At 44.2% G+C, this 12,968-nt stretch overlaps 1 protein-coding gene across 36 annotated transcripts in view; it reads right to left on the reverse strand.

Moving 5' to 3' along the window:
- Window positions 1-354: 354 nt before the first annotated feature.
- The window catches only part of FGGY (FGGY carbohydrate kinase domain containing), a 377,677-nt gene continuing 365,063 nt past the window's right edge, over window positions 355-12,968 (reverse strand). For all 36 annotated transcript variants that reach the window (XM_070591700.1, XM_070591756.1, XM_070591722.1 and 33 more), the window contains 2 exons: window positions 5,122-5,183; window positions 355-577 (listed from right to left, as the gene is read on the reverse strand). In XM_070591700.1, coding sequence (XP_070447801.1) covers window positions 496-577; window positions 5,122-5,183 — 144 coding nt within the window. In that variant the 3' untranslated portion in view covers window positions 355-495. The remainder of the gene's footprint in view (window positions 578-5,121; window positions 5,184-12,968) is intronic.

Genomic DNA, 12,968 nt, shown 5'->3' on the forward strand with positions numbered 1-12,968 from the left:
AAAGCAAATGGGTAAATGTTATGAGGCACAAGTTAGGTACGTGGGTGTTCCTTGTATTATTCCTATTCTTGCAACTTTTTTGCAAGTTTGAAATTAGTTCCAAATAAAAAGTTAATAACAAGCTTTTAGCCACTTATAGAATAAACATTAGACGTCCCACCTAAAGCCATGTCAGTCTTTCATTTAACGGCTGACACTGGATTAATTCACACGTACAAGCTTCCCCTGGACTGAACGATCCCCAAGGTCTAGTCCCTCAGGAGGGCCTCTGACCCTAGCGGCCTTCTGTCCCCGTGAGGTGCCCGAGGAAACTGCAAGCACACAATGGTGCCATCATGAAACGGAAGACTCTAGTTCTGGTTGCACATGTCTCCGTTTTCTTTATTAAAAGACAGTACAGAAATGATGAAATGATACCCAAAGGGTCTTGGATATAAGATGAGATGACAGAGGTCCCTAATACAATGACACAGAACCTTCCGGCGTCGGCTCTGTCTAGTCCCCTTTCATGATCGCTGCATACTCCTTCTGGTGTTCAACCAGCTTCAGGAACACTTTATATTTCTTGTCATAGTATCTGTGGGAGAAAAATGAGCACGTTGAACGATCTCAAGACAAAGCTGTTATGCTGCTCCCCTTACATTAAGAACAGGAATAGATTTGTTATTGCGGTTTTGCAGACACCTCCCATTTTTGAACGCTTGCAGCACCCTGAGCAATGGATCAGTGTGTTTCACACCTAACTTTAACCTACGTCTCCATTTCAGAGGTAAAGGCATTTGTTCAGAGAGACATATCTAAAATACTATAGCCCAAAATTGGCAGAGCTGGAATTCAAACTCAGGTCTGTCTGACTTCCAAGCCTCCACTGTAACGTCCTGAAAGGCCCAGGCTTACCACCGGAACTCTCACACCCCAGCTTCAATACACATTTCATATATGACAAGTCCCAGGTTTGATGACTGGTTTACAACCGAAGCCTGACCAGGGATGGGACTGAACATTTGTGGATTCCACACTGTGTTTCCTTCACAGACTGCTTTCTCTGGGAGGGAAACTCCATGGTTACATGACTCATGTCTTTCCTGTCGCTGTGCCCTGCCTTCCGAGCATCCCCCAGTGGACCTTGCCCTCCCTGTTCTCTCCGGCTGGCTCTTGAGGTGAGACCTGTTAGAACTGGTGTTGGCCATGAGTCAGACGGCAGAGCAGCCCAATCCTGAAAGGGATAATAGCAGCTGAGCCAAATTATACTTGAAGACTTGCAACTTTGTCCTTACTCCTTCTGGTTGGGAGAGCTGACACGGGTGAGGGGTTGATGAAGCCAGTTTTGCATGTCTCGTAGATTCTGGGGTGCTCTGAAAAGAAGTCCTCATGAGGGAATTTTGGTGCAAGCTCGTGAATTGGGGGAGAGAGATTGTAAGAGTAACCCTGGATACACACAGGGCCTTCTACTTGTACCACGCAGAGCTAAACAGATTAATAGGAGTCTCCTACTCCTCCTGAATTTCTATGTTAAGTATCCTGGTAACTCAAGAGCTATAATGGGGCCAAACACAGGGTTAAGAGGTGGACTCTTGAGGAAGACGGGCACAGATGTTAGTTCAGGGCCACTCTTCCTCAGCAAAAAGAGGAGGATTGGCGGTGGATGTCAGCTCAGGGCAAATCTTCCTAAAAAAAAAAAAGGGGGACTCTTTCTGATGCCTGGATTTGAATCTCAGCTTGACCCACTACTAGTTGTGTGATCATGGATATGTTACTTAATCTATTTGTGCCTTAATTTCCCCATCTGTAAGTGGGAATAATTATAGATTCTATCTCAATAGACCTGTTATGTGAATTAAATGAGGTAATACATGAAAAGCACTTAGAGCAGTGCCTGGGTCATGGTAAGTAATATCGGTGGTAGTTATGGTTACCACTTTTTAAAAAATTAATATTCCAACATTATCATCAATCTTGCTATATGTAGGTTCTACTAAAACTTGTTCTCTGAGCTTCCAAATTTATTAATCACAATCACACAATGCGATTTTGGGGATCTGTGCAATTTTCTCTTTGTCTGATACTCTCTGACAATTGAACGTTAAGCCATTTTTTCACTACAAGACATGGATTTCCTGACTCTGGAATCTCAAGACTGCCAGAAGGGAGTGCAGGCCAGCGCCCTCCTCGTCTACTTGGAGATTTCCAGTTTCAACACCAACAAGCTTGTGTTCCTTTGTTCACTGGCCAGATCCTTTGTCCAGTGGGAGGGGCATCAGCTGCGCAGGCAGAGAAGCCTGGCTGACTCTGGGCAACTTCTTTAGATGGTTCAAGCCCAAGTTTCACTGCTGTAAGAGGGATGGTAACAGTACCTACATCACAGAGCGACTGCATTCCAGACAAGAAATGAACGTGAAATCTCTGTGAGCTGTCACCTGCCTACAAGTGAGAACTGATGTGTTCTCATATCCCTCTGTTATCCTGGAATGCCAAGAGACGGATAGACTATATTTTTCCTTTTTTACACACAGGAAGCTGAGATCCAAGTCACTTTTTTCCCTGTGCTTTTTATTTTCCAATTTTTTTTTTGTGGTAAAATACACATAACATGAGATTTACCGGTTTTAAGTGTATAGTTCAGCGGCATTAAGTATATTCACAATATTGTACAACCATCACCACCTTCCGTCACAGAGCTCTTCCCATCTTGCAAAACTGAAAGTCTGTCCCCATTAAACACTAACTCCCTGTGCTCCCCTCCCTGCAACCCTTGGCAACCACGATTACAATTTCTGTCTCTGTGAATTTGACTCCTCTAGAGACCTCACATAAGGGGAATCATATAGTATTTGTTGTTTTGTGACTAGCTTTTTTCACTTAGCACAATGTCCTCAAGTTCCATCCATGTGGTAGCATGTTTTTTCTTCCTTCACAAGGCTGAATAATATTCTATTTTATGTATATACCACTTTTTGTATATCCATTCATCCATCAATGGACACTTGGATTGCTTCTGTGTTTTAGCTACTGTGAATAATGCTGCCATGAACATGGGTATAATAAATATCTCTTTGAGATCCTGATTTCAGTTCTTTTGGGTATACACCCAAAAGTGGAATTTCTGGATCATATAGTAATTCTATTTATAACTTTTGAGGAACCACAATACTATTTTCCATGGTAGCTGCACCATTTTACATTTCCACCGAAAGTGTGCAAGGGATCCAGTTTGTCCACCTCCTTGGCAACACTCACTATTTCCTGTTTTTTGATAGTAGCCATCCTAATGGGTGTGAGGTGGTATCTCATTGTAGTTTTGATCTGTATTTCCCTCACGATTAGTGACGTGGGGCATCTTTTCATGTGCTTATTGGCCATCTGTATATCTTCTTTGGGGAAATGTCTATTCCAGTGCTTTGCCCGTATTAGATTTGGGTTGTGGTGCTGTTGTTGTTGTTGTCGTTGTTGAGTTTTAGGAGTTCTCTACCTATTCTGCATATTAATCCTTTATCAGATATATGATGGGCAAATATTTTCTCCCATCTGCGGGTTGCCTTTTACTCTGTTGATAGTGCCTTTGGAAGCACAACATTTTCCAGGGCACCTTTATGTGACTACTCTAAGTTCACAAATAAATTTGGTCTGGGCATAAGGATGAGATTTGGGATCTTTCTAAAAAGGGTACTGAACCAGTCACTAGATCGTGCTCTCTGTGATCCTAACTTTTAAAATCAACTGAACCCTCCCTCTTCTAAAGTCTCCCCACACTCACTCAGGTGCTTCTGTGCAGCACAGACTTAAGGAAATGCCTCATGCAGATAACCACGTGAGGGGAGGCAACGAGGAGAGGCGAGAGTAGCTGGGCAAACTGGTGCTCTTTCTACTTGTGAATCTTCAGGCCGCCTGCAGGCGGTGCTAGAGCACCACGCGTGTCTGCCCCACAGAGGAGGGCTGCCAGCCGACAGCAAGAAGGCAAGAATTCTTTTCAAAAGGAACACATGGGATTTACTGAAAGAACTTAAAAACAGACTTCTCTGAAAAGTCTTGGGAGGGTCAGTGAAGAGACGGAGGAGAGTAATCTGCTTCTAATTTAAACAAAAGCAGAGTGCAGCTATGGCTCCAGGGCAGTGGGGCTCCCATCTCTCAGTGTCCTGAGCCAGCTCCCAGGCGAGGGCCTGCTCCTCTGGTTTAGAGAGGGGTTTGTATTCAGAGGGCAGCAGTGGAAGACTTTCTTTAACAAAATGGAAAGAAATGGGATTGCTTTTTCCGCAGCATTTCCAACCTGTTAAATACGACCGTGTTTGGTGGGGTCAGCAGCTTTGCCTGTCAGTCCTGTGAGGGGTCTGAGGTCTTTAGCATGGCCTCAGAGCTCCCTGCAAAATGACCCCTCTGCTCCCTTACTTCCTGCCACTCCCACCTCACTCTTCGTAATGCAGAATTACATCTGTGTGTAGCCACCTGAACGTACCATGCTGTTCCCTCCTTTATAACGTCGCATATGCTATTCCCTCTATGGAGAATGTCCGACCCTGTCTTGGCCTGTCTGACAACGTCTTTTCAGCATTTAAAGTCAATCTGGACTTAACCTCTTCTCCAAAGCTCCGCCTCACCCGACAGGGTCACATTCCTCTCTTCCGTGGGCTACTCTGTCACCGGGTAGTACTTCAGTTGTAGAACTTATCCCTTTGTTCCGAAATGACCCAGGTGCATAAACAAGATTGTGTCTCATTCCCCCCTAAATCCTGCCTACAGGCTAATGAGCATAATGCCTTCAATACAGCAAGAGCTCAATAAATTAGCGTTCTGTGAATTGGGGTTAAAACACCAATTAAAGTCACGCTGTAGCCCTCAATGCTGAGCGACGCAAAGGGTGAAAGAACTGTGTCCTTTGACGGAAGCTGTAAGAGATTCCCATTTTAGAACAGAGAAGACCAGATTCGCTGCTCAAGGCCCAGGGAAAGAGAACCAGCTCTGTGATCTTAGGGGCCTGAGAGTGACTCTCTCCGGGGCTGAGTATTAACAACTATTAAAGGAAAGGACTGGATTCCCTGCCCTCCGAGGTTTATTCCAGCTCTATCATTGCCTGTGTCTGCATGTCCTCACTCCTTAGAATTCTGCATGTAAAAGATATAAACCCACCTTTTGTCCTCCAGTCTGGGAAACACAACTTTCCCAACTTTGCTCATTTTCGCCATTGCCTCCTGTAAAGTGGAAAAGAGAACACAGGGAGCTGAGTTGGAAAGTGAAAAACCAAAGTGAGGCTCGCCACAGGAAAGGACATTCTAATCAGAATTCATTTCCCCTTAAGATATTCAGTTAGTCCATTTTTTTCCAACTTATTTTCTCTGGTAATAGCAATCAAACCCAATGAACATTAACAGTTATGTCTATGACCACACCGCCTGAGCTTAATAAACGGTTGTGTATCGAGGCCTCCAGGGCATAAACAACCCAGAAGGCCAAGCACTTTTGTGGTCGCCTGCAGGGAGTGGTGGGAGGGAAGAATTTTCCCTCCTCATTGCCTGGACACAAGGGTTTAAGGCGGCAACATAATCAGCCGCTGAGCACACTGTCTACGTAACTCAAGAAGGCGGTAACTGAACGGAACCTGCTCTGCGCATGTACCTTAGGATAACACATTTCAGACCTCTTCATTTCACCTTCAGCTCATTCCCCAGCAGTCTCTGAAACTGTGAGCACAGATGTGAGATCCCTGGGCTGAGTCTAAACGACTTGAGCTCTGGAATGTGGCTTCAGGGCACTCTTGTCTATACAAGGGGCACTTGGGCAGGGCAGGTCCCAGCATCTGGGCGGATGTGGCCTGGTGTGCAAAGCATCAAGATCAACAGTAGGTTGTGTCGGTTCCACTCTATGAGCAGAAGGGTTAGGTCTCCTTGGGCAGTCTCCCAGTGTTGGTAAGACCATGGGAATGGAGTGAACCCAAACTTTGGTGTCTAACAGACTTGACTAGGGAGATTGCAAGCCACAGCATGACAAAGTTCCTCAGAATAGGCCCTGTCTTAGGGACAGCTAGTGTTCTCTTATTGTTAAGGATGTAGTCATTCCAGGGTCACATATGTACAACTTTCTATTCCTTAGGAATTACTTATTAATTACTACGTACCAGAAACTGTGCTTGGATCAGATTTACATAAGAAACACTCTTTGTCCTGGAGAAACTCACATATTAGCAGGAGACAGAAACCTGTAAAAACCTGACTATTGACTACCACACAGAATGTAAGAGCCCCTGAGTGTCCTCAAAACATTTCCAAGTACCCCCTGCCCAACCCTGCCACCTTACTGTGAGATAGATGTATCTATATTGATATAATTTACCACTAATTCCCTTCCGGCATGCCATGTATTTACTGATTTACGTGTTCCTTATCTGCCCTCTCCACTTCTTGCCCTAACCAGAACATAAGTAACACGAGGCCAGGGGCTTTGTCTATTTAGTACTCAATCTCAGCACCTAGAATATTCATAAAATATACCGAGTCCCCTCTATGTGCCACGCACAGTACTCAATATATACGGGATACAGAGATGAAGGCAGCGTGGGTCCTTCCATCAGGAAGGTCACCATAGAATAGAAGAGACGTTGCCTCTGATCAAACTAGAGTGTGATAAACACTGTGCTAGAAGCAGGTAAACTTCTTTTCAATAGTTATTCAAGGGTTAGGAAACTTGATACTTTTTCATCTCTAATCACTTACACATATTTCCACTCCCGCCCGGACGCTCTGCCAACTCTTCCCCAAGGATGGCATGGACATTCTGAACTGGTGATCTGACTTCCTATCCCTCGCTGGATTTAAAAGTGCGGATGCGAGATTAGAGATGCTGCGAACAGCAAGCACACTGGCAGCAAGGAAGAAATGGCAGCCTTACGTGAGGAGGAGATTTAAAAATTACGAAAAACTACTGAAAAAGAAACCACGGTTAAAAGACAAGAATCAAAAAAGGGCAGTCTGGGGCCATTTTGTGAAGGGGCAAACAGTCAGACATCTGAGTGAGGTCGCTGCCTTTCCACTTAATAAGGATATTTTAAGAATTCTGCTCACCCCAACACGTGTCGGAACATTTTCCTCCTTACACTAAGTTCTCACTCCCTTAAAGTCAGCCCCGCCTCTTGCTGAGAGGGCCTCAGCAACGCCCTTCACTAACTTTGCCGCTCATTCTTCCATTTTGTTCTTGCTTCTTCCGTCAGAGTCCTGCTCTGCTGTGCTTCTAGAGAGGACTCTGCCTCCTCAGATTCTTCAGAATGCCCTCCAGGAACCTCCTCTTGGTGGAGCTCAGGCCTCAGACTTGAGACGACATTCCAGGATGGCCTTCCAGGGCGGGATCCAGAAAACATGCATTATAGAAGGTGGTCAACAAATGTCACACCCTTCCCACTGTTAACAGAGGTGTGGACAAACAGCAGGCAGCAGGGACTTCTTTCTTCCTTTCTTCACATCACCTTTGTTTGTTTTTAAAATAAATTTTTGAGAAACGAACACCAGCAATAGATATCTCAAAGGTTTAATAAAGGTTATTTTGTTTCTCAAAAAGCACAGACTTGAACGTTAAAACTTAGCTCAACTATTGACTCCACTGCAAAGATTTATTCTAACTCATTCCCGGGGCCTGCCTCCCACCTGGGTGGATAGATTTGCTCCCAAAGCAACTCAAGCTTCCCTCTCTCATGGCATTTATGACACGGCACTGCAATTTTTGTTAGCCCATCAGCCTCCTCAACCAGACTATGAGCTCCCTAAAGCAGGAACTGTTATAATTATTTACACTGCCAAACTCAGCATCTGGTACATTTTACACACTCAGGGAACGTCTACGGGATGAATGAACTTAAGGATCACACACATAACAGAATGCTAAAATGGAAGTTTGGGCTGAGATCTAAAGATGACAGATGTAATATACCAAAGTGAGCTGGAAACAGACCACCCTGAAGAATTTGTAAGAAGGGTGGTTGAGCACCCACTAATCAATGATTAAATCTTTCATCCACATGGAAGGTCAGGGAAAGATGGCTTTTTAGGAGACAGCTGTTGGTTTACTGCACGTCAGGCTTCCCTTCAGGGGAGGGTGAGAGCTGCCTCCCCCATCACAGGTCAAGAGAGCAAGGCTTCACTGAGACCAACAGGGAGCTCGACGTGTGTCCTGAGGTTGTAGGACACGGTGGATTGAGTGTGACTCCTGTCTGGAAGAGAAGCGCTGGCTGGCGGCTTCACTGTGGAAGTGAAGGAGCTGTTGCACTAGGATCAGCCAGCACTGCCAGAGTCTGTCAGACTCCAAAAGGCGTGACTGTTTCCCATGGACCCTATGTGGCCCACATGTGAGAGAACTACATGGGTTGTCTTAGATCCTGTTTAATATGGCCATCTAATGAGGCTGAGGGAGTGAGCATAAAGAAGCTTGAGAGGACCTACTGCATTTCTAAGGAATTAAGAGAAGAGTAAGCAATCTACAATAGAGGGGCACTAACAAGGCAAGCTATTGTAAGTGAGATGTTTTCAGAAGCATAGGGTCCTCAGAAAAATCTATGATGGAGCCTAGCTATAAACACCTATTAGGCTAAGAGAGCGTAAAGCCTATTTATGACAGTGATGATCAGACAAGAACTTTCCTACACCCTTGACCTTATACCCTCCAACTACCTCTGAAGAATAAGAAAAAAGCCAATATGCTGGAGAGGAAGTAAATGAGGAAGAAAGAAGAATCTGACCACAGCCACCTCTTCTCATTTGCAGCAGACCCAACTGGAAGAGTTGGGAGATGTCTAATCTTTAGACGAAAATTTAAGTGAGGATTATTATATGTTCCCTAATATTCTAATTTCTGAATTTTGGCTATGTCTTACAACTTAAAGCGACCATAAAACTTGTACTATCGAAGCGACTTTATACTTATCTAAGAAAGTAATGGAATTACCAGAAACTTTAAACAGAGCAGAGAAAAACTGGCTCCATTGCACAAACGTGGAGGGATAGTTGGAGTAAAAAGTACAGTTGTTTCTCAATTCACCTCAAGCACTGTGTTTGTCCTAAACATGAGTTACATATGCATGATAAACACTGGAAGAAAATATACTAAAATGTTAACAGGTTCAGGAGCATGGGAGATAATTTTTTCTCTTGTTCACTTGTTTTTTGTGCTTTCTAAATTTTCTACAGTGGCATATATTGATTTGATAGTTGTAAGGAAAATAAAAACATACTGCATTCTAAAAAAAAGTCCTGCTTACACAGGCAGTCACAAAAACTTGTGTTCACTCTCCTCTCTCCTGGGAGGCAGGGCTCACTATGGGTATTCAACACAACACGGAGAGCGCCCAGAGAGTCAGTGCTGTCATCAGAAATAGCACTGCTGACTTTTCCAATCTCTCCAAATAATTAACACAAAACTGAAACCTCATGAACCCTGGAAATTACCACAGCATAACAATATGAATTTATTATGGAAATGCTGACACATGCTAAATATAGTCACTCCAAACAATATATTTCTGTTCAAAAGGATTTATTTGAAGTTGGCCTCAAACTTTATGCTTTCTGTCAGCAGGCAGGAGCCGGATAATCTTAGTTTGTGGCACGCTACCCTCCTGGTTTGAGAGTCTAGACAGCACAATGAATACAGTGACTTTTCTCTCTCCTTTTTGCCCACACAATGAAAGCTTTTTAAAAACAAAATATTTTGTAAAATTGCATTTTAATCACTTCTTTTCTTTCTGTCTATAAGGCAGAGCTATAAATAAACCATGAAAGTTCACATTTGATCATCACTTCTGAAAGCAAGCCAAGGTTTTCTGGAGGAACAAATAGAGGCCCTGTACCACGGCCGTGAAAGACCACATTCATGGGGTTGACCCTTCCCGCCAGGTCAAGGCCGAGACACCCGTCCGCACACTGCTCCCCACTCCTCTGGGAGTAGCATTGGCACTCACCAGGCCTGTGTGGGCACGGGAAACACCCAGTTCTCATGTATTATGGCCTGGCTTTGGAGCTACCAAAGGGCTTTAGGCTACACTGGGGTGAGTTATCCAGGGAAATTAGGTTAAGGAAGAGAAGAGGCTCTCCAGCACCCTTGGGGGAGACAGGGATTCCATGAGAGGCAGACACACTACAGTTGTCACTTTGGGGAGCGGGGGATCTGGTACCTTCTCCCCTACCCAGGGCAAGGGGAACAATGGCCTTAAGATTTTGGGAAGGCTATCGGCTAGTCTAGACCTAATCACCAAAGGGCACTGCAAGCTTGGCAGTGTCCAGGAGCGTGATCCACAAGGACGAATAACCAGAACCCGGCATGGTGGGAGCCACGCTGTGAGCTCCCGGAAGGCAGGAACCAGGCCACTGCAGGTCTCCCGCCTGGCACAGGCCTAGCACCTAGAGGTGCTTGGCTGAGGTCTGCCGAGTTGCTGAAGGGAAGGCCGATGATGTCTTCCACAACAGAGGCCATGTGAGGCCCTCGAAGCCGCGTTTCTAAAATGGCACGCACCCTCCAGAGAGTGTTCAAGATGACCTACCAGGATTCCGGATGGAAATACGGGAGGTGCCATTCAGATGATTTTTAGTTTAAAGAAATTAATTCAGCTTTACCAGCATTTAATATGAAGACTGTCACCAGGTCCATCAGCTGGTGCCCACATCAGATAGTCATGAGCCATGTAGGATGGGCGAGGGCTCCTAAGAGAACCACGGAGGCTCCGCGGCACCGACTGACGGCAGCCTGCAGCTCCCAGCTATGGATCTGGTGTCCAGGGGTTTGCACACGCTGTTACTTTATCCCCAGGTTAGTGCGTTATTTACAGGTATTGTCTAGTTTTATTTAAACTAACCCTCACAAAATGGGCAAATGGCTGAAAAAGTTTCAGTGAATGGATTAAAGGTAATCATGATAATTCAGATTCAAGTAAACAAGAAAATGGTGACACTTTTACTTGGTGCCGGCACTTCATATCAGAAGGGACAATGAAGACCTAGTCAGAAAAGATAAGAATTGGGAAAAAAAATCAAAATCATCAAGAATAGTGTTTGAGATATGGATACACAAGCACATACAAAATCACTTAGAAATCATCAAAAATCATTTAAAAAATCATTAAAAACTCACCTGGTCATAGCTGTATAGTGTATCTTTAGGTATTGCACAATGTTAATATGAAGACATCATGATAGGCAAATATTTGAAATATTTTATTTCAGCTATATTTCACCTGTTTTATAGTGTACAGCCTACAAGGAGCATATCTATGCTTTTTCATAAATAAGTTTCCATATATTGAGGATGTAAACTGAGTTTTTTTTAACTGATGGGGTACATGATCCAAAAAATGTGGCGTCTATTGACTAGGCAGTCAATTTCCATCGCCATTGTTACGTTACTGGTTTAAGTCAACATTTCTCAGGTGTTTACTCTGTGCCACACACTGTGCTAACGGCTTTAATAAACGACCTTTTTAATCCTCAAAACAACTTTTTTTTTTAAAAGATTTTACTTTTTTCCTTTTTCTCCTCAAAGCCCCTCAGTACATAGTTGTATATTCTTCGTTGTGGGTCCTTCTAGTTGTGGTATGTGGGATGCCGCCTCAGTGTGGTTTGACGAGCAGTGCTGTGTCCGCGCCCAGGATCCGAACCAATGAAACACTGGGCTGCCTGCAGTGGAGCGCGCGAACTTAACCACTCGGCCACGGGGCCAGCCCCAATCCTCAAAACAACTTTTTGATACACATTATCATCTACCCCACTTTATGAGTCAAGGAAGTGAAGAGGGAAGGCGTAAGTAATTTGCCCAAGGTCATAACCTGATATGCAGTAAAGCCAGAATTCAAGCCCAGTTCTGACTCCATGCCGTTGCTTAGCCCTACACTCAGATCCTGTGCTCCTGTCCTCCCCGTAATGCAAAAACCCTGATCCCTGAGTCCCCTGGGCTTGAGTTCAAACCCACTTCTGCTGCTGATCCGCTGTGTGATCTCGTTAGGTGAGAATGAGTGAGTGTGTGTGAAAGTGTGTGAGACACACCAATCAGTCCACTGTACCTTTTTCAGAGATGCTGACACATAGCTCTGAAACACAAGAATCTGCTGTCTTGAGGAACTGACTCATTTACTGGAACAACAAGTTCACACGCTAATGTGTGGGCTGAGGCACATGACTCCTCCACAGAAAAACAGAAAGTACAGCAATGTGATTTTCCTCCAGCCAGTGTTAAGAAATGGCTAGTTATTCTTTTATTCATCTTGCTTTGTTTTTCTTTTTGATACAGTCATCTTTTGACCTACACCTGGCGTTCTGTGTCACCACCATGCTTTGGAGACAACAATGTCAATTTAGAAGCAGGAAGGGATGCGAGAAAGGCAAGAGTGGGAGGAGTCCTCATCATTAATCATGATAGGAAGGCTGGCACCTCATTTATAATTTTAATTCTACTGTATCTATCTATCTACCTACCTACGTATACACATGTACACATACATATATCTTGTTTAAGGTGTTGATTATGTTGATTACATGACTCTAAAATACACCTTAAACTAGTCTCTTCATCACAAAGGAGGGGTGGGGTGTGGAGCTCTCTAATTCTGTAGGAAATGGAGATATTAGTGGAAAGATACTAGATTTTAGAGACGAATAGGCTGGGGATAGTCTCCGGGCTCTGCTACTGACCAGATGTGTGAACCTCAGTTTTCCCATCTATAAAGTGGGAACAATAATATCTATTCATAGCGTTGTTGACAATTCCAATGTCCTGCTCTCTGATTGCCCTCTCGTAACTGGTCCCCTAACTTCCACTTTGGTACCTTAAAGAGCAGTCAGGGTCAGTCAGGATGAGTTTTCAGAAAGAGAGAAAAGATAGTGTGGGGATTAAAATCACAGTGTCTGATGAGAACAGATTGCCAGGGTGTGCAGTCAGGAGTTATCACTTACTCACTGCATCACCATGGACAAATTACTTAACTTCTGCATGCCTGTTTCCTCTTCTAA

Source organism: Equus przewalskii, chromosome 2, assembly GCF_037783145.1.
Source record: "Equus przewalskii isolate Varuska chromosome 2, EquPr2, whole genome shotgun sequence".
Lineage (NCBI taxonomy): Eukaryota > Metazoa > Chordata > Mammalia > Perissodactyla > Equidae > Equus > Equus przewalskii.